We start from the raw sequence: 21,214 nt of genomic DNA on the forward strand, positions 1-21,214 counted from the left end.
AGAAAGTCATACTTTCCGCACGCGACTGCAGTTTGCCGAACGACGCGAAGCGGGAGTTCGGCAAGCAGTCGAGTGCGGAAAAGGGACTTTCTGCAAGAGTTAGGAACAATATTTTTTCTACGAGTCTTTAAAAAATGACCAAATCTTAATCAATTAATTTAATTAATATGAAAATACATACACAAATTAATTCTTTGACAAGGTTGTCAAAACCAAACTTTCAACATAATCGGTTAGCATGACGACGATCTTGGTTTCCATGCCGACGATTCAAAACCACTGTTTTTGTCTACTGATTTGACTTTCAAATATTATGTCAAAATAATTTTATTTCATCGAATTGTCGCTTTAATTTCATTAAAATATGAACACAATAAGATACATTTGAAATAACTTAGTAAATTATAATATCTAAATATTAGTTTATTAGATATCAACCACATTTTAATAAGGCGTCCCCTAGTAAAGCTGTAGATTTCGGGTATACACCTCAATCACCGGATTTAACACCACCTGATGCATACATTTAGGGTATGATGAAGAATTCCATATTTCGCTTGGAAAATCCGCCAGAAACTGTTGAAGAACTACGGCAAAGAATAATAACTTATTTTCAACATTTGTAGCAACCACTTTTCTTAAATATGTTTAGAAACGTTATGAAACTTGTTTGCAACGCCATGGTGCACATTTTGAACACATGTATTATGAAAATGAATTCATAACTATATTTTTTTATATTCGGTACTGTTTATTTTGGCGGATACTGTATTATCTTTTGATACCTTAAGAAGCACAATATTGATAACAGTATGAGGATCTGTTAAACTTACTGTAAGATTCATTCTGATTTAGTCTGCAAGACATTCTGTTTAAGATACCATTCACTCAAACCTTAAGAAACGAAATAAACACACTAAATCAAATACACTAGTGTGTGTATATTTTGCACACAATCTCACTAACCGGATCAAACAAATTACAATTTTAAACTAACCTTTTCAATCACATTAGAGTAAGTATATACCTTTAAAGATATGCTCATACATGCGCTGACTCATTTACCAATTACCAGAAGATAACAACTTGCGGGTACTTTTCAATTTTAGGATTTTTGCCAACATCTGGCGATTCTGGATCGTGATTCGAACGTATTTTACAAACACACATTTTTTTTCATGAAAAAGTATTTCAAATTTATTAGGTGTCCTATAGTAAATGGGAATTGGGACCAAAAATTTTAAAACGGGAACTTGAATACGCATTAAAACAGGCAGAAGGAAGAACTGCTACAGGTCCGGATGAAATCCCAATTGAGTTTCTTACACTGGGCGATGAAGAAATGACAAACATTTTAGTGGAACTATATGATCATATTTAAAAGTCCAAAGTCTGTATAATGGAACGACTGCAAAAAATAAAACTGGATTAAGTTATGGAAAAGAAAATGTAATGGCATGGGAATCCCTCTCAATGACGAGACAACACTATACACTTTATGTTTCGCTGATGCCCAAATTCTGATTACTCAGGATCATGACGACTTAAGTTACATGATGCGGAAGCTAATAGAAGAATGTAACAAATGAGGTCTCGAAGTCAACATTAAAAAAACTGAAGCCATGTGTATTGGAGGAACAAAACAGTCCATTGCATTAGACGATGGGGTAGAAATTAAGCACTGTGATGAATACAAGTACCTGGTCATGAGGATAACTCAAAATGGAACACTCGATGCTGCTACAACAGACAGAAAGATACAGGGTAGAAAAGCCATATCCATGATGAACGGCATTCTGTTGAACCAAACATTATCAAAACCGAACAACTAGCTCTTTACAATACCATACTTAAAAGTGTAATCACGTATGACAGTGAAGTTTGGCCAATGAAACAAAGAACGGAGAAAATGTTACTAGGAACAGAAATGGAGTTCTGGAAAAGAACAGCAGGCAAATCAAAAAAAAGATCGGATACTAAATAAGAGAATACGAGAAATGATGGGAGTCAATAAATTGATGACATAAAAACAAAACAACTAATATGGTACGGCCATGTACAGAGAATGCCAGATGACAGGATCCCTAAACAGATTTTGACGTGGACACCACAAGGGAGAAGGAAAAGAGGAAGGGCAAGAAGAAGCTTGAGGGAGGGAATTGAAAAAGAACTACGAGAAATCCCTCCAGTTCTATGGTTAAACAGAGAAAAATGGCGGTTAGGAGTCGGAAGGCGTCGGAGAACGCTGTAAACGATAGTATTAAAATATATTATATGATCATATTTTTTATCAAACAGGTATTTTACCAAAAGATTTATTAATATTTACATTCGTAATTATTCCTAAGATGCAAAATGCAAAAGAATACTCAGAACACCGTACAACTGCATTAATGAGGCATGCTTTCAAAGTATTTCTACGTGTAATCCACAATAGTATTTACATATAGCTGGATGATGAAATAGTGATAACCAGGTAAGCTTTAGAAACGGCATGGGAACTAGGGAAGCCTTATTCGATATAAATGTGCTTGTGCAAAGAAATCTAGACATGAACCAAGATATGTAGACATGCTTTATTGATTTCGAAAGAGCATTTGACAAGGTAAAGCACCATAAACTAATTATTCTTAAAACTGAAAACCATTAAAAGCCGCGACGTCAGAGTTTGTCCAGACCTCTACTGAAACCAGAAAGTCAAAATAAGAATTGAGGATCAAATGTCCGAAGAAAAAGAAATTCTTCGGGGTGTAAGACAGGGCTGTGTATTGTCACCACTGCTGTATATACAGGGTGTAACAAAAATACAGGTCATAAATTTAATCACATATTCTGGGACCAAAAATAATTCGATTGAACTTAACTTACCTTAGTACAAATGTGCACATAAAAAAAGTTACAGCCCTTTTCAGTTACAAAATGAATATCGATTTTTTCGAATGTACCGAAAACTATTGCAGATTTTTTATTAAAAATGGACATGTGGCATTCTTATGGCAGTAGCATCTTAAGAAAAAATGATAGTGAAATTTGGACATCCCATAAAAATTATATGGGGGTTCTGTTCTTTTAAACCCCCCCACCCCCCAAACTTTTGTGTTCGTTCCAATTAAATTATTGTAGTACCCATTAGTTAAACACGATGTTTTTAAAACTTTTTTGCCTCTTAGTACTTTTTCGAAAAATCAGTTTTTATCGAGATATTTCGAATATTTGTCAAATCCACCACATATTTGTATATGGTTAAGTACGATTATGGAGACTTGGTAATAATATGAACATTTATTTATGATTTACATTTTTAGGGATAATTTGAACCATATTAAAAAAGAAGTGACATCTCGATAAAAGGTGCCTTTTCGAAAAAATACAAAGAGGCAAAGAAGTTTTAAAAACACTGTGTTTAACTAATGGTACCGCAGTAATATTTTAATTGGAACGTACACAAACATTTGGGGGGTTTAAAAGAACAAAACCCCCATAAAATTTTTATGTAAACATATTGAAAAATAAGCCTCAACTCGATAAAAACTGCCTTATCGAAAAAATATTAAGAGGCAAAAAAGTTTTATTAATATTGAATTTAACTAATGGTACCACAATAATAATTTAATTGAGACGTACACAAAAGTTTGGGGGGGTTTAAGGGAACAAAATCCCGATAAAATTTTTATGGGGTGCACAAATTTCACTATAATTTTTATTTAAGATGTTCCTGCCATAAGAATGCCACATGTCCATTTTCAATAAAAATCTCCAATAGTTTTCGATATATTCGAAAAAATCGATTTTCATTTTGTAACTTCAAAGGGCTGTAACTTTTTTTATGTGCATATTTGTACTAAGGTAAGTTAGGTTCATTCGAACTATTTTTGGTCCCAGAATATGTGATTTAATTTATGACCTGTATTTTTGTTACATTCTGTATAAAGAAGCCCTCTTCCAAGAAGCTTTTGGAAAGTGTAAGTAAGGATGGGATTATTGTGAAATCCTTGATAATATAAGATATGCTGATGACCCTGTCATATATTTACTTGATATCTACAAAGTCTGACAAACATAAGGAACGGTTGAACGAAAAGACCATATATGGTATTAAAATTAACTTTGAAAACAAAATTCATGGTCATTACAAATCATCCAAAAGACAACGAGGCACTCCATATTAATATCCAGATAGAAAAGGTAGACAACAACAAATATCTAGAAACAATGGTTAGTCAATACGTAGAACAAACACAACATATTAAAAGCTATATAGAAATAACAAGGGCAAAATTTAAAGGCGTAAAGTATTTAAAACCTGTTAGCAGCACTGATGATGAACTCTTTAGTTCAAAAACGTTCTGTGATGTAACGCTTTAAGGGATTTTTAATAAAATATACCTTTTATAAAGGGTTTTACTAAAAATTTTGTGTGATTATTGGTATACAGCCGACTAGCGACTATAGGAAATTCTTTTTCCTTTTGGATTTGTAGAACGATCTGTCTGTTTAACCTAATTTCTGATACAGAAAGTTCATGCTAAGGCATGTGTTTAAAAATGTCTGGACAACCAAAATTATAATGCCGATTAACATTGGCCTGTATTCCGAAAAGTGAAACTGTTGTTAACATCTTTTTTGGCACGACGAAACAATTACTGAACATCTAACGCCTTGTTGAAACAGCATTCAAATTCAGAAACATCTCAGGTTTTGGATCTTTATCAAAAGGAATCGACATGATGTGGAAATAGGTCAGGGTCGTTAGTATCGTGAATTTTTAAACGAGGAAGGTAGCCAAACATAAACGAAAATATTTTTATTTTATATATACAGACTTGATGAGTGATAATGATGTGTTTATGTACCCATTAAGTTGTATATTCATGACCACTGTTGAACTTTTTGTGTGAGTTTTTTTAGATAGATTAAAGTTATTTGTAGCATTTTCAGAGGTGAAGTGAATTTGGAGTCAAAAAGTTCTCGGATTCGTAGATTTTATAGGATAGGGTCTTTTTCGCGAATTTTTTGCTTCAGGTTGTCTAAAAGTTTAAAATAATATCCAGAATTTATTGTTTTACCAGTTTGCAAGTACAGTAGACAGTCCAGAGAAATAAGGTTTTTGTCGGGACACTTGAGCAGCCAGGTTGCAAATGGATTTTTTGGGTACTATATATCTAATACATTATAAATACAAAAATGTTCGTCACAGTTCGGACGAAAAACTTAGTTTTTAACAAATAAGTGTCAAAAATGGCAGTTTTTTCGTTTAAATCGCTACAGGTAAAAATAGGGTAATTAAATATCTTATTTATAATATTCTTCTTTTTGTAGATGAATCAAGGTTTAAAATGGCACTTTTTGAATTTTCGTCCGATCTTTTTTTGTTTCGGAAAGTGCAAAATAAGACTAAAATTTCAAAAATAAAAAATGTGCTATAACTTTTGCGAAAATGGCCTTAAGACTTTCATATTGCACGAAAAGTTGAGTCAAACATTCCATATAATGCACAAGAAATTTTAAGACTAGTCAATTAGATTTAATTTTATTCAATTTGTTTATCGCAAAGAGCTTTTTTTCGCAATGTTATTGTTCAGAAAATAATAATGACATTGCAATTCTGTGGAAACCACATGCAAGAATAATAGTTATATTTTTAAAGTATTGAAAAAAATCATTAAAAAGTCGTTTTTATCACTCCGAAAAAAGTTTAGTAAAATAGAGTCATTTTTGGCTTCTAAACAATTTGAATAACTTTGTTAATATTGACTATAGAGTAAATCTACTTTAGGATTTCAAAAACTGGTATTTTTATACGAATTTTTAGAAAAAAAAAACTGTTTGCCTATTTTAATTAGGTTCAAAGTTAGCTACTTTTATTATTTAATTCGCAGTTACTTCTATATACAGCAAATTATCCTGTGTTAGTTACACACAGTGTTAGTTACCATACTACTCCGAAACGGCTTGGCCGATTTTTATATAATTTTACACGTTTATCCTGTAGGACGTTGAAGAGGATTTAATCTATTTTTTATACCCATAAGTTATAAGGGGGGTTGCCCCCTGACATTTTTTTTTATTTTTTTGGACAAAACTATCTACCTTAATTTTATATGATGTAGAATTAAAAAATACATACAACCCTTAATTTTCACTCTTCTATCACCAACCCCTATTTGTTAATAGCCATCTATATATTTACATCTATAAAATTCTCCTGTCACAGTGTTAGTTTCCATGCTCCTCCGAGACCGCTTGACCGATTTTTATGAAATTATATATTTATATTCGATAGGTCTTAGAATCGGTCGTAATCTATTTTTCATATCCCTGAGTGATAAGGGGAGTTTCCATTAACATTTTTTAATGTTAGGTGGGGTTGTGTGTACATAACGTACTCTATAAGACTACGAGTACATACAAATTAAAAAAATTATGATCAAAATCCATCAACAAGCTCCGGCGATATTAATCGCAGCATATGTTTGAAGAATCAGTTTCATTTTTTGAGTGCATGGATTTTAATAATTCCCCTCCACCGACCACGAATCCATTCCGTTAGGACGCCATTTTTAAAACTTTATTAACCACTCTTTTGAGGTTCAAAGTTACTCAAACTCTAGTTAGGTTGCTTAATTGTTATAAACAAAGTAGCCGTCAATTAAATAAAAAAGTGGCTAATTTTGACCGTAATTATCCTAGGCGAAAAGTTTTTCTTTGAAAATTCGTATAAAAATACCAGTTTTTCAAATCCCATTGTAGTTTTAGCCTACAGTCAATATTATCAAAGTTATTCAAATTGTTTATAAGCCAAAAATGACTCTATTTTAGTAAAATGTTTTTGGAGTGATCAAGAGGACTTTTAATGATTTTTTGTAAATGAGTTGAAAACATCTTCTTTCATGTTGTTTCCACAGAATTGCTATATCATTATTATTTTCTGAACAATAACATTGCGAAAAAAAAGCTCTTTGAGATAAACAAATTGAATAAAATTTAAACTAATTGACGAAACGTCCTAAAAATTGTTGTGCATTGTATGGACTTTTTGACTAAACTTTTCATGTAATATGAAAGTCTTAAATTAATTTTCGCAAAAGTTATAGCAAATTTTTTATTTTCGAAATTTTAGTTTTATTTTGCAATATCCGAAGCAACAAATGATCAGACCAAATTTCAAAAAACGCTATTTTAAACCTTGGCTCATCTACTAAAAGAAAAATATAAGTAAATGAGATATTTAATTAGCCTATTTTTACCTGTAGCGATTTAAACGAAAATACTCCCTTATTTGTTAATAACTAAATTTCTTGTCCAAACTGTGACGGTCATTTTTGTATTTATAATGTATTAGGTATATAGTACCCAAAAAACCCATTTGCAACCTGGCTGCTCAAGTGTCCCGAACATGGTAAATGTTTGCCTTATTTTCCTGGCGTATCATCCATAGCGATGAATCGACGAACAAAATCTACTTTATCTTTTCGAAAATGCTCTAAATTCTAAATGTTGCTGAGAATGTCGCATTCGAATGTGTTTTTGTTCCGTTGTTAGCGAATGCGGCTTGTGAACGCAGCTTTCTGATACTCAATACTTCAAAATATTGCTTACACTGCCCAAAGAGATGCCTGGAGCTTTTACTAAATCCATTTCAGGCACTTGACGATTTTCCAATACCATATCGTATATTTTTTCTACGATTCCTGGTGTTGTTGTTGTTGTTGTTTTTGGACGCCCTTGACGTGGATCGTCTTCAAGGCTTATCGACTACTTTTAAATCCAGCCCATCTTCTACTTGTACTTTACTAATTGAAGGCGAAGAATCCTTATATATTATATACTTTATACTTTCATCATTCGTTCATAAATTTCCTTTACTTTTAAACCTTCCAAAAATAAAAATTCAATCACTGCACGATACTTGATTCTTACCTATTTAGAATGTTTTGATTGTCATTCAATTCTTAATTAGTGTGGCGATATATGGCAATGAAACGTGGAAGATAACAAAGGCACACGAAGAGAGACTACGTGTTTGGGAAACAAAAATACTAAGGACGATCTTAGGGCCTATGCTCGATGCACCAGCGGTACAATATATGATTAGAACTAACAAAGAGCTCGAAAAACTATATCCAGACGCCAATATAATAAAAGAAATGAAGTCCAGAAGACTCCAATGGGCAGGACACCTCACAAGACATTCTAACAAAAGAATAGTCAGGCTGATATGGGAAGAAGTCTCACCTGGAAAAAGACCACATGGACGCCCTCGACTCCGGTGGTGAGATAATATACCAGGAGACCTGAAAGCTATGGGCGTGGAAAATTGGATAGAGGTTGCTCAATACTGAGAAGAGTGGGGGCATGTTGTCGATTCTGCTCAAACCCACGAATAGTTTTAACGCCACGGAGTAAGTAAGTACGCTCATACTACCCGGACTATTCTTGGTTGTCACTAAATATACACGATAGGCTACACAGAATTATTATTTAATTACATATTCATTATTTTTCAAGCCCTTGCATAAAAATGTACATTATGCAAATTTGGTAATTTAGTAGATATACATATATGCATGAAAATATTTTTTCTTGTTACGTTTCTACGGAAATTATTATAAAGTTAATTAGGAATCATAGGCATACTTACTACTTTCAACTTCAGCGTTTATATTAATGGTTTTCAGTCGAAGTTCCTCATTTTCGTATATCATTCCCCGTGAAGATTTTCGATCCAACCTGAAAAAAAACGTTCGTTTAAATTTTAAATTTATCAAGAATATTTGAACTTCAAACGCTGCCAGATCATTTTTAGTTTCTTTTATTTTAAGCTTGTCACACTCCACGCTAGAAAAATATTTAATTATAAAATTCAATGTTGTTTAATTCATACATTCAAAATAGTTCTTGGTCCCACTAAACCCTAATTATTGGAGGTCGTAAGATTCTTAATTCGTGCAAAACATATAAATATAACAGATTACAGAAAAAATGTCTTAAATATAAAGGCCAGCGTTCATGTCTTTTAGATTAAAAAAAAATAACGGGTATCATAAGTTTATCCTAAACTTCACATAAACTTATTATTACTATTGTTCTGAAGCTATTTTTGTGGCATTTATGTAATTTACTATTCTAACTAGGAAACTAAAAACTAAAAAATTAAAAAATTAAACTTTTATTACGTTAACTACCTGTCAATGACCCACTAGAGAATTCTATTACTATTCTATTACTACTACTACTACTATCGGTTTACAGCGTTCTCCGATGCCTTTCGACTCCTAACCGCCATTCTTCTCTGTTTAACTATAGACCTGGAGGAATTTCTCTTTCCTCTAGTTCTATTTCAATTTCCTCCCTCCAGCTTCTTCTCGCCCTTCCTCTTTTCCTTTTCCCTTGTGGTGTCCACGCCAAAATCGGTTTAGGGATCCTGTCATCTGGTATTCTCTGTACATGGCCTTACCTATTAGTTGTTTTGTTTTTATGTCATCGATTATTGTATGTATGCCTCCTATCATTTCTCGTATTCTCTCATTTGGTATCCTAATTCTATTAATGGACCCCAAATAAACAACGTTCGCCTAAAAACATGTGTTTAATATGTTTTTAAAATCTGTCGAATGACACCAAACACGACTCCTCACCACTGCTCCCTGGGGTGGGATGGGGGCAACGTAACATCTTAAATAGAAACCCCGTATTTTTATTGCAGATTCAGTTTCTACCTTAAAAGCTGTATTCAGTGCCATAGAAATTAGTTTGGAGCGTTCCGATACCCTATTTACTGATTTCTGACTCTTTCTGCGATTACAGCGCCATCTATCACAATGGGAAAAATGTATTTTTATGCATGATTAGATCTAGTTTATCATATTTCTGAACGATTAGCTTGTTCTGCTAGTTTTTCAGAAATATCTACTATTAATATTTTCCTAAATATTTTGCTATTTCCTAACTATAACAAAACTATTTCGTCAAAAATATTAATCTTTTAAATGAATTATAATAAATGTACGAATTAAACAAGCTAATTTAATCGAAATAATTTCTCCACTGCTACTACTATTTATTTTAATAATTTAATAATAAATTATTATGAATTAACTGTCTTTGGTTATTGTTGATGGATGTTGACGTTTCTTTTTATATAATTTATATTACTTATAATTAGTATTTGTACATTACGAATATGTATTATTTAAATAAATCAGTTATTGTTAAATAAGCCATCTAACTAGTTTAAACAATTTTTTTATTTTTGATTTTTTTTAGTAATATTTGAGTTCCTTTTTAATTTAAAACATAAATATTTATTATTCATAATATATACTTCTTCAATTAACTTCGTAAATAATTTATTTATAATAGATTTGTTTTGGAAATAAAAAATCTCAAACAAACAAGTGCGGTGGAGAAAATAAAAAAAAAAAACGGAATGCCAATTTTATGTAAAGTTAGCTCTTTTAAAAGTCCTTTTGCAAAAGGATTTTTAAAAACATTAGTTACAAACATTGTTAAAACATAAGTTACCTAGTTGCCCTGTTATTATCCCTGTAATAGAAAAATGATTATTAAGTTAATACATTTAAAAATGCCGTTTTTAATAGCCTGTGGTACGAGTAAAATATATCATTATTTGTAGAAGCTTTTGATTATACAGTGTGATGCAAAAGTATGGAATACATTCATTATTTCAGAAACATACGACTTTAATAAAAGTCTTAAAACGCGTCAATTAAAATTTTTGAATGGCCATAAATTGCTATATAGGTGTTGGATATTATGTTATCAATGTTGGGATAATGACGTAATCAACGATTTTTTTAAATACAAACCGAGTCCACGAGACACCTCATTTGATAGGTCTCCTAATCGGCTTTGCAACGATGTATTATTCGATTATTTATTGCTACATAGTTAACTGTGGTTATTAAATATTATTATGGAATTAATTAAGTAAAATGGAATTACAATAAATACACATGCTGCTCGTGTTTCCCATTGCATCGTTGCTGAAGGTCGTCAGTTTCAATATTTCTTATAATTTTATTGTATATTTCTAAAGAGTTATTATAAATTAATTGCCAACACTGATGACGTACTGTCCAACACATATACATATAACAATTGATGGCCATTCAAAAGTAAAAATTAATGTATTTTAAGATATTGTTAAGTCGTCTGTTTCTGAAATTATGAATTTATTCCATACTTTTGCATCCTATCATACTGTATTCTTATACTGTCAGTTCATGTGTAAATACTTCCTTCCAACATATTTTTTAAATAAAACTTGTTAACCCCGCAGCCAGGGTTGTGTGTTTCTTCTGCCCTATTCCTCTCATGGGAACATGTCTAACTGAAAGCCCTATATTTCTGTATGATATGGTCAGAAGACATCGTCCATACGATATCCTTAATTTTATTTATGCTGTTGAATAGGTCGACCACATCAATTAGGGCCAACATAATATGTACCGGGTGTCCCAATAAGAATGGCTCTCGGCCATATCTCAGGAACCGTTTATAGTAGAGCTTTGAAATAAAAAATTTTATAACAAAAGTTGCCTCAGGAAAAGCCTGGAAATTATTTTCATAATTGTGGGTCCACCGCTAGAGGGCGTAATTGAATATCAAAAATTAAAAAATCTAAATTTTACAAAATTTTCCTAATGAAGGGGCACTGGAAATCCGATTATTGTATTCTTCATCAAATTCTGCGCATATTTGATTTAACAAGTTTAACTCTACCTTTGCAAATAAGAGGTGGGGGTGAGTGGGAACCAACCTTGTTATGAAAAAATGGCTGTAAGTCCGGTTCTGCTAAATCAAATTTTGAAAACTGGGTCTTGTTGAAGACATATCTTTTTCTTCAATGTAAGCGTGATAATTTTGAACCATCCTAATAAGTAATAAGCCAGCTGGGAGGCGTTATTTAATTTTTTTCAGAAATCTAGTTTTCTTTGGAAAATATTAAATACAAATATGCATTTTTAATCTTACTTTATAAAATTAGATTAAATTAGCAATAGAATAGCGAAAACCGCATGTCGATATCTTTTTTCTATCTCAAGATATCTCGAGAAACGTGTAAATTTTATACATAACTGTTACTATCACCGGTAAACTAAGTTAATGAAAAGTAGTGTGCTGTGGAAAAAAACAAAATAACATTTTCCAGATGTCAACGTATAAAAATATAATTAATTAAAACAACAATATAAAGAGAAACAATACTATTAAAATTAAATATAACACAGAACAAAAAGAACCACTTAGTGACGACCTAAATATTCAAATTGTTGCCCATCATACACTACTCTAGAATACATTATCTAGAGAATACTAAACGCCATTCAAAGCATATCGAGAGCAGAAATTTAGACTGCTGTTCAATCTACTCTTGAAAGAGTAAATGTTTGCAACGAAAATGATGGGCAAAATTTGAAAGTTTATGTCATCACTAAATAGTTGTTTTTATTTCTTTCTAATAGGGCTTTTCAACGCTTCTCATTTGTTTCGAGCCTCTGTCATATGCCGTATAATCCGTGTATAATATTAATATACGAGATATGAACGAGGCTCGAAACAAATGAGAAGCGTTGAAAAGACCTAATATACGTTGACAGATGGAAAATGTTTCTTTGTTGTTTCCATAGCACACTACTTTTAATGAATTTCGTTTACCGGTGACAGTAACAGTTATGTTTTTAAATTTACACGTTTTGTAAGATCTCTCGAGATAGAAAAAAGGTATTAACATGCGGTTTTCGCTGTTCTGTTGCTAATTTTGTCTAATTTTGTAATATGGTATTAAAAATGCATGTTTGTATTTAATATTTTCCAAGGAACACTAGATTTCTGAAAAAAATTAAATAACGCCTTCTAGCTGGCATATTACTCAGTAAGTTGGTTCGAAATCATAACTTTTACATTGACGAAAAAGATCTGTCTTCAACAAGACCAAGTTTGCAAAATTTGATTAAGCAGAACCGGACTCACAGCCAGTTTTTCATAACAAGGTTCCCACTCACCCCCACCTCTTATTTCCAAAGGTAGACCTAAACTTGTCAAATCAAATATGCGTAGAATTTTATGAAGAATAAGACGATCGGATTTCCAGTGCCCCTTCATTAGGAAAATTTTGTAAAATTTAGATTTTTTAATTTTTGATATTCAATTACGCCCTCTAGCGGTGGTCCCACAATTATGAAAATAATTTCCAGGCTTTTTCTGAAGCAACTTTTGTTATAAAATTTTTTATTTCAAAGCTCTACTATAAACGGTTCCTGAGATATGGCCGAGAGCCATTCTTATTGGGACACCCGGTACAATCTAAACTGATTTGCCATTCAAGTGTGACTGTGGTACTGAAAAGTATATTGAGAAATGCAACAAAAAGGGAATGGTAATATTAAAAAAGAGCTCCAAGACTGTTCGCTTACTGTAAAACTAATTTTGTTAAAACAATTTGTAAATTAAACATGATATATTTTAATCATTTCACCCTTTACAATGTGTATATTATGATGCAATATTTTTTTCTTTTTTATGGACAACTAACGATTTCTTTGGAATTCATTGAAAAAGTGAACCTTTTATACTAACAGTGAACTTTTTTACTAAATTATTATTCGTCACACCATCGTATTAACACAGTATGGGTCCAATTTTTGAGGAATGGTAAGGTGGATCAACTACAAAAGGAAGTAAAATCAAAGACCTATGATCTGCTGATGACACGGCGTTATGTTATAGTATTCACCAGAAGAACTAGAAAAAATATGAATAAGCTGGGCATAGTGAGTACGGAATGTCATTTTGAAAATAAATATACAAAAAACCAAAGTAATGATCATCGATAGGGATAGAAACAACCAAACAAAGATAAGAAACATGACAGGTTACGAAGTGGTCATAATGACCACTGGTCAAAATATGGAAGGATACTGACATTACAAAAAACTGACATTACACTCAGAAACATGGACCATAAAAAAGTCGATTTGATGTGGGATTTGAAGTGTAAGTCTCATTTGAAATATGCGTCTACCGTAGAATGTTGCGCATACATGGACCGCACATCGCACAACACTCATCATCATTATCATCAACCCGTACTCGTCCACTGCTGGACATAGTTCTCCCTCAGCTCTTTCCACCTTTCTCTGTTTTGTTCGATTTTGTCGGACCAAATAAAGGACATGACTCATTATCTATTCTCCGAAGCAAAACAGCACGCACAGGAGAGAGATAATTGGGCAGAAACGACAAACAAATTACATGACGCCACTACATCCTTACTAATGAAAAAGGATAAAGGAGGAGAAGCTACAACCCCGTTTAAACTAGTCAATAGTTGAAAAAGGCAATGTGAAAAAGAAGAAAAAATAAAATAGTGATATAAAATGCAAAAGAATTGGAACCCACTTGGATATTTTTCTCTCGAATCTCGCTTGGACCCCAGAAAGTTAAGACAACAAATTATTTCGTTGTAATTGTTCGATGCTGTATCTATAGACTCTGCTCTGAACTTAATTTGTTCTCTTGGAAAGTTCATAAAGGTCAAAATTTTTGATTCCAAAGAAACCAACGAAAGTCAAATGCATATTTTAAATTACATGTTTAAAAATAATTATCTATAAAAAAATTTTTTCAGAGTATAAATTTGGACTAATAAGTAAATAGTTTGTATTTTATTCTTCTAAAAAAACTGCATTGTTTTACAATTTAGGCTGTTTCTGAATTTTCTAATTATTATCTCCATTATGCGAGGCAATGAAGCAGTAAAAAGTCCTAAACTTACCAATTTTTTGCAGTCTGATGGTTCTCAATGACATTTGTTGCATTCGATTCGTAACAGCCTTACGAAATTTTTTGAACTAAAATGGTGATGTCGAAATGAAAATTGTGGAATTTATAATGTGGAAATGAGTTCAATATTACTACTCGGGGGTTTTTGGGGTCGCTGATTACGAATGTCATGACGGCGATAGTGCAGATACAGACACCTGGTGCCCAGGATGAGCCTCGTCTCCCAAATATTCGTGTTTAGGGATTCCAAAAACCTGAGAGTAACGAGTTTGAACTGATATTGAATCGAATTTTCACAAAACTCCAGGATAGGAGGCTCGTCCTGAGCACCAGGTGCCGTGAAGACCATCGCCGACATGATATTCGTGTTCAACGAGCACAAAAACCCTCCGAGTAATGAGTTTGCACTGATTTTGTATAAAATTTTCATAAAACCTCGGGAGACGAGGCACATCTTGTGCACCAGGTGCCTAGGAGACTATCACCGTCATGATATTTGTGTTCAGTGCCCCCAAAAACGCCTACTTTCGCAGTAGTAATATGGAACTCATTTCCGTCAATTATTTACAAATTACCAATTTATTATTTTTCATCACTTCGGAGTGCACTTTGGAAAACGAATTTCCTTGTTAAATAATACAATTTTCATTTCTACATCACCACTTTAGATTGCAAAGTTCCCTGATGCTCTTACGAATCGAATACAATAAATTTCACTGAGACTGAACTACAAAAAATTGGTAGGTTTATTGTACATCAACGTGTATGTTTGTTACAAAGCTATGGCAGTAATTTGTGTATATCAATAAGTTCTAAATAATCCCAAGCAAATATTTACCAGTTTATAATACAAATACACCTTGTATCTCTCTCTAACTGAAACGGAAGCTGGGCTATGCAAAGTTTTAATTTAAAATATATCTTCAAATAAATTTCATGAAAATATGAGCTGGTGATATGTTAATGCTTTCATTATAATGTAAATAGTACATTCCGAATTATATAAATCAATTTCAATCAATATCAGCACGGTTAAAATTAAATATTTGGGATAGTTATTTATTGAGTTTATTTGTTTGTTGGATTCATCCTCTTTAAGCTTAAAATTAACAAATATATTTGCGAACTTTTTTAATGCATTAGATAATATTTTAATTAAAACAAATTTTAGAAATAAAAGGCAGATATCGAGCACTGTAATTTATTTAATCTTGACCCAGTATACCTTCCCTGTCACAGCGTCATCAGGGGCATCTGAAATAAGCCAAAAAACGCCATTGTAGAGATACAAAAAAGTTAGAAAAGCTTTGACAAGAACTCAAAGCGGATGTATAATAAAAAATTTACAATAACGTAGATTTACTTAAGACGTGCTTAAAATTAACTATACAACTAACAAATAACACACACTGGACAAATATTTAAATTTCAATCTGTTTGTCCTTTGCCCAGTGTGTGTTATTTGTTAGTTTTATCGTAGCTTTGAGTTCATGTCAAAGTTTTTCTAACTTTTTTCTATCTCTACAAATGGGTTTTTTTTACTTAGTTCAGATGTCCCTAATGATGCTCTGAGGACGAACGTACTTGGGCAAGATTTAAAAAATAACAGTACTCGGTATCTGCCTTTTATTTTCATAAAATTCATATATTCGAGATTTCTGCCATATCCTATTTTAAAAATAAATTGCTTGTTTTAAAACCGGCTAATAGTCTTTGGATTTTGATCTTATAAAATATGCATTCAACGGTATATGATAAAGCACGCGTGAGTTTTAAAGCTTGTCACTGAACACCATGTAGAAATTATAAATTTTGATTCAAACTATAAAAATATAATACTACTGTGGCGACACGCTTCAATTACCCTTTTACTATTTTTTTAATTGCTAATTTTAAATATTAACTTTCCTTTCTAAACGAAATAATATGAGTCATTTAAAATTCACATGTGTTTCGCACCTAATATACAAAACCAGAATGTATAAAATTAATGGCTTTTTCATAGGAAACACAAATTCCATAATAGGTTACGGTACCAGATTAGCCAGCTTGTTTCTATCAACTTCTTAAAAACCACAGAAATGTTTTCAGTTTTTAAAACACCAGATCTAATAAATTGTCGCCTGTTTGGCCATATAGTAGCACCACATAATGACAGATTAGTGTTTGTGGTCTAGTTCAGTCGATTCACAGCAGGCACTCCGTGCGGTCACACCCTCGCTAGAATAACAAACCCTCTTTCGAAATATTCGCGCTCTTTTTACCGAAAGAAATACATATTCGTGGTGTGCAAGTACTTGGAAGGAAATTGAGAAACGATCGTGCGCGAATAGCGGAGAAATATTGCAACTTTCTTAAATAATTCATATTGTCAATTGAAATTGTCAAATTGACGTACATTCCATATCTACTGTCATTTAAGAAGAAAAATTATATGTTGCTCCACAATATTGATATGATATGCAATTATTATATAAAGATAAATTTAATTAATTGTATTTTGCTTGCAGTACTGCATTTTAATAACTAATTTTATTTACTACATACAATTATTGTTTACGTTTTAATAATATAACCTGAATCTTATTTTTTCTTCTTATTATTTTTTTGGACTATGGCCTTGACAATTATCCAGTAACCAGGACTAATATAATTGGCCAATATAATTAAAAGTGCGAATAAAGTTGCAGAGCGTAGAAATAGGTGTCGCTTTGCCGAACTTGCACGGTCCCAATATTATTGACAGACAGTTTGTTGTGTTTACATTTATTCTAATTTTATTTATGTGATTCCGTGAACATCACGGAACACTATATTTTTGGAAAACCCTTAAAAAGGATAAAAAAAACCCCACTTAAAGTGAAAACTTCTGTTGTAATTGGTACATATTTTATTAAAAATTAAATCAGAACATCCAAATGGATTCCAGTGGTTGATTTTGTTCAAAACGAACGTTTTGGTCTTATCAAACCATCTTCAGTTTGGAGTTTGAAGAACTTGCAATATAACCTCTTCACCAAGCAGTGGGTGGATTTAAATTTAGTATTACGTACTTAAAAGTATTAAAATAAACGACATAATGTCGATGATTACAGTTTTAAGTTTTCAGAGACAATAAATATAGTCCAGGACGCATCTGTTTTGAGATGGACGTTGAGAGGTGACTCAAATTTTTTTGCAGAAATTGCTTGAAAATAAATCAAATAATAATATTTGAGTTATCCTCCCTCTCAAAAAGATCCGGAACATTGTTTAAATAATCAAAATGTCAAAAATTGAAGGAAAAATTCGATTTTTTTCTTCGTTTTTTGATTATACCTTTAAAAGTATTAATTTCCTAGAAAAGTTGCACTGACGTAAAAGTTGCGTAATTCAATTTACTACAATACAGAATTGGTTAAAAATTTAAAAAAAATAGTCACCCTAGTTGCAAAATAGCAATAATTGCGAAAAAACCATACAAAAACAAGTATTCGTATTTTACGTTTTTCAACCATTTATGCTACACTTAGGACCTTCATATTTCACCAAGAAAAACTTTATGATACAGTAAAACAATACTGTAAATTTCATTAAGATCGGTTCAATAGATTTTGCAAAATAAATTTTGCAATACAGCTTTCGCAAGAAAAATTCATTTTTTCAAAATGTTACAGGAGTGAAAATAAAGCAGATAGCAAGTTGAAATTGTTTTTGCTTATAGAAGTGTACTGTACCTTTCATTTGCAATTTTCAAAATTAAAATCGATTAATTACCACGGCGTCAGAAAATTTTTGAAATAAACAATAATTTTTGGTGCTACGCGCAGGACAGCGGTGTTCGATTCACACAGGTTGATTTCCACCAAAATTTCTTCCAATCTTTATCTAATATATTATTTTCTTACTCTATATTTTGTTGTATTTTAATATTTTAATTCCACAAAAATCAAACTAATTTTATTATTGTTTGTGAAATATTGTTTAAACAATTGCATATGTTTAAAAATCATAAACTTTTATTATTTAAGTTAAAATATATGAACAAAGAATTTTTTTGCTAATAAAAGTGTTATTTCAAAGGATAGAGTATGTGTTTTTATTTTGCAATAAACAAATTTATTTATATCGAAATGTCATAAAAATTAAAATGTATCAATCATTATCAAAGGTCATTGGAATGCCCAATCAGAGCAAACTATCCGCTGTCCTGCGCGTAGCACCAAAAATTAATGTTTATTTAAAAAAATTCCTGACGCCGTGGTGTTAATCGATTTTAATTTTGCAAATGAAAGGTACAGTACACTTCTATATGCAAAAAAATTTTCAACTTGCTATCTGCTTTATTTTTAGTCCTGTAACATTTTGAAAAAATGAATTTTTTTTACGATAGCTGAATTGCAAAATTTATTTTGCAAAATCTATTGAACCGATCTTAATGAAATTTATAGTACTGTTTTACTGTATCATAAAGTTTTTCAGGGTGAAATATGAAGGTCCTAAGTGTAGCATAAATGGTTGAAAAAACGTAAAATGCGAATACTTGTTTTTGTATGTTTTTTTTCACAATTATTGCTATTTTGCAACAGGGGTGACTATTGTTTAAATTTTTAACCAATTCTATATTGTAGGAAATTTAATTGCGCAACTTTTATGTCAGTACAACTTTTCTCGGAAATGAATACTTTTAAAGTTATAATCAAAAAACCAAAAAAAAAATCGAATTTTTCCTTAATTTTTTGACATTTTGATTATTTAAACAATGTTCCGGACCTTTTTGAGAGGGAGGATAACTCAAATATTATTATTTGAGTTATTTTCAAGCAATTTCTGCAAAAAAATTTGAGTCACCTCTCAACGTCCAAATGTACTAATATTTTTACAGATGCGCCCTGGTCTAATATGTCCCTGCTCGAAACAATACCCACATAAGGGTTAGCCTTCAGACACCAGTCAACTCTTAGTTGGCGCTGGTGTTAATAGAAGTTTTCTGTTGCTGTATCCAAAAATACCTGTTGCCCCTGTTTTAGTGGCAATAAAGAACTTTTATTTAGTTTGGCTCATTTGCCACCACCGGCTTAATCGAGTACAGTTTGTATGAACTTTTGTGTTGTAACATTCTTAAGATATGTGGAAAACATTGACTTTCAGGAGATATCTACAAAGGCTTCTAGGGAGACATAGATTCACGTCTACTCTCTGCAGCTACCTTTTGGTAAGAGAGTTTCGGGACATCCTGTATATACCTACAAATTGTTTGTAGCCAAAAATATTTAATGTAATATGATTGTTCTTCTGAGGAAGCTGATGTTTCAAAGAAACATACTAAATTGACCATATTCGGTGGAAATTCAAAAGCAGTATTTTGTTTTGTAATATTGTTCAACATAAAATTCGATCAAATTGACACCAATTTCATAAATAATTAGCTTTTTTTTATTTAAAGAAATAAATCGTCCCTTACAAATATTGAAAAACTGGATAATATATTGCAAATTCCTAGCCTTCACTCAAAATCTTCCTGGAGAACATAAGTATAAAAGTTAAAACAAACGGTGTCATATCAACGACGAAATCATGCATCCCTCAAGGATTTGTATTAAACCCCCCTGCTATTTTTAATAGTAAAAACCAACGTATCTACAGTTGAATCCATGGTTCTTTACCCATGCGTCATTAATACCTGCCGAGATAGACACATACTTTTTATCTAGCATCATTAAGACACGTGTTATTTTGTATGAACGCTCTAGACCAGCGATACTCAACCTTTTTTTCCCTGGGCCACATAGTATCTATTGCCACAGCTTGCGGGCCGCAATCTAGGTGAAGTAATATACAATATAATACAAATGAAAGGAATAAATTCGTTTTTCGTAAATTGGCGACTATAAGGAAAAATCCTGAAACAGGTCGGTTTTTTATTTTTAAATTATGATTTTTTGACATATATGTTATACTATTGACGTCATCCATCCATCTGAATGTGATGACGTAATCGATGAATTTTTTAAATAAGAATAAAGTTCGTGTGCTAGCTCATTTGAAAGTTTATTCAATGCTCTATTCAGCAATTTAAATTTTTTTTTCATATTTCATTTTTGAATATGAAGATTCGCACAGGTATGATCAAGCAAACAACTTGAAGAGCAAAAGCGCAACTTTTGAAAGTTTTATAGTTATTCGGTGTTAATTTCCAGAATTCTCAATATTGATTTGCGTCTCTTTTTTCTTTAAAAATTGCCTTCAGATTTGTATCATCTTTAAAACCAATTAGTTTATCTGACAACTTTGCGCTATTAAATCCCAATGCCGCAAATTGTGTAGTAGCGGCTACTTCTAAGTGCCAGGGATTTTCTACTAATAGAAGATAAAATATTTTCTAATTTTTCGCAAATAATTAAATCTTTCCTGAAATTCATCGCTC

At 31.8% G+C, this 21,214-nt stretch overlaps 2 protein-coding genes across 6 annotated transcripts in view; one reads left to right on the forward strand and one right to left on the reverse strand.

Annotated features, from left to right (window-relative positions):
• The window catches only part of LOC126888354 (tyrosine-protein kinase transmembrane receptor Ror-like), a 206,367-nt gene that overhangs the window by 109,948 nt on the left and 75,205 nt on the right, over nt 1-21,214 (forward strand). The gene's annotated exons all lie outside the window — the stretch shown is intronic.
• LOC126888355 (uncharacterized) overlaps nt 1-21,214 on the reverse strand; it is a 97,425-nt gene that overhangs the window by 63,704 nt on the left and 12,507 nt on the right. For 3 of the 4 annotated variants that reach the window (XM_050656530.1, XM_050656532.1, XM_050656534.1), the window contains exons 3-4: nt 10,525-10,545; nt 8,642-8,730 (exon numbers count right to left, since the gene is read on the reverse strand). In XM_050656530.1, the coding sequence (XP_050512487.1) occupies nt 8,642-8,730; nt 10,525-10,545 (110 nt within the window). The remainder of the gene's footprint in view (nt 1-8,641; nt 8,731-10,524; nt 10,546-21,214) is intronic. The other variant, XM_050656533.1, reaches the window with a different exon arrangement.

This window comes from Diabrotica virgifera, chromosome 7 (assembly GCF_917563875.1).
Source record: "Diabrotica virgifera virgifera chromosome 7, PGI_DIABVI_V3a".
NCBI lineage: Eukaryota > Metazoa > Arthropoda > Insecta > Coleoptera > Chrysomelidae > Diabrotica > Diabrotica virgifera.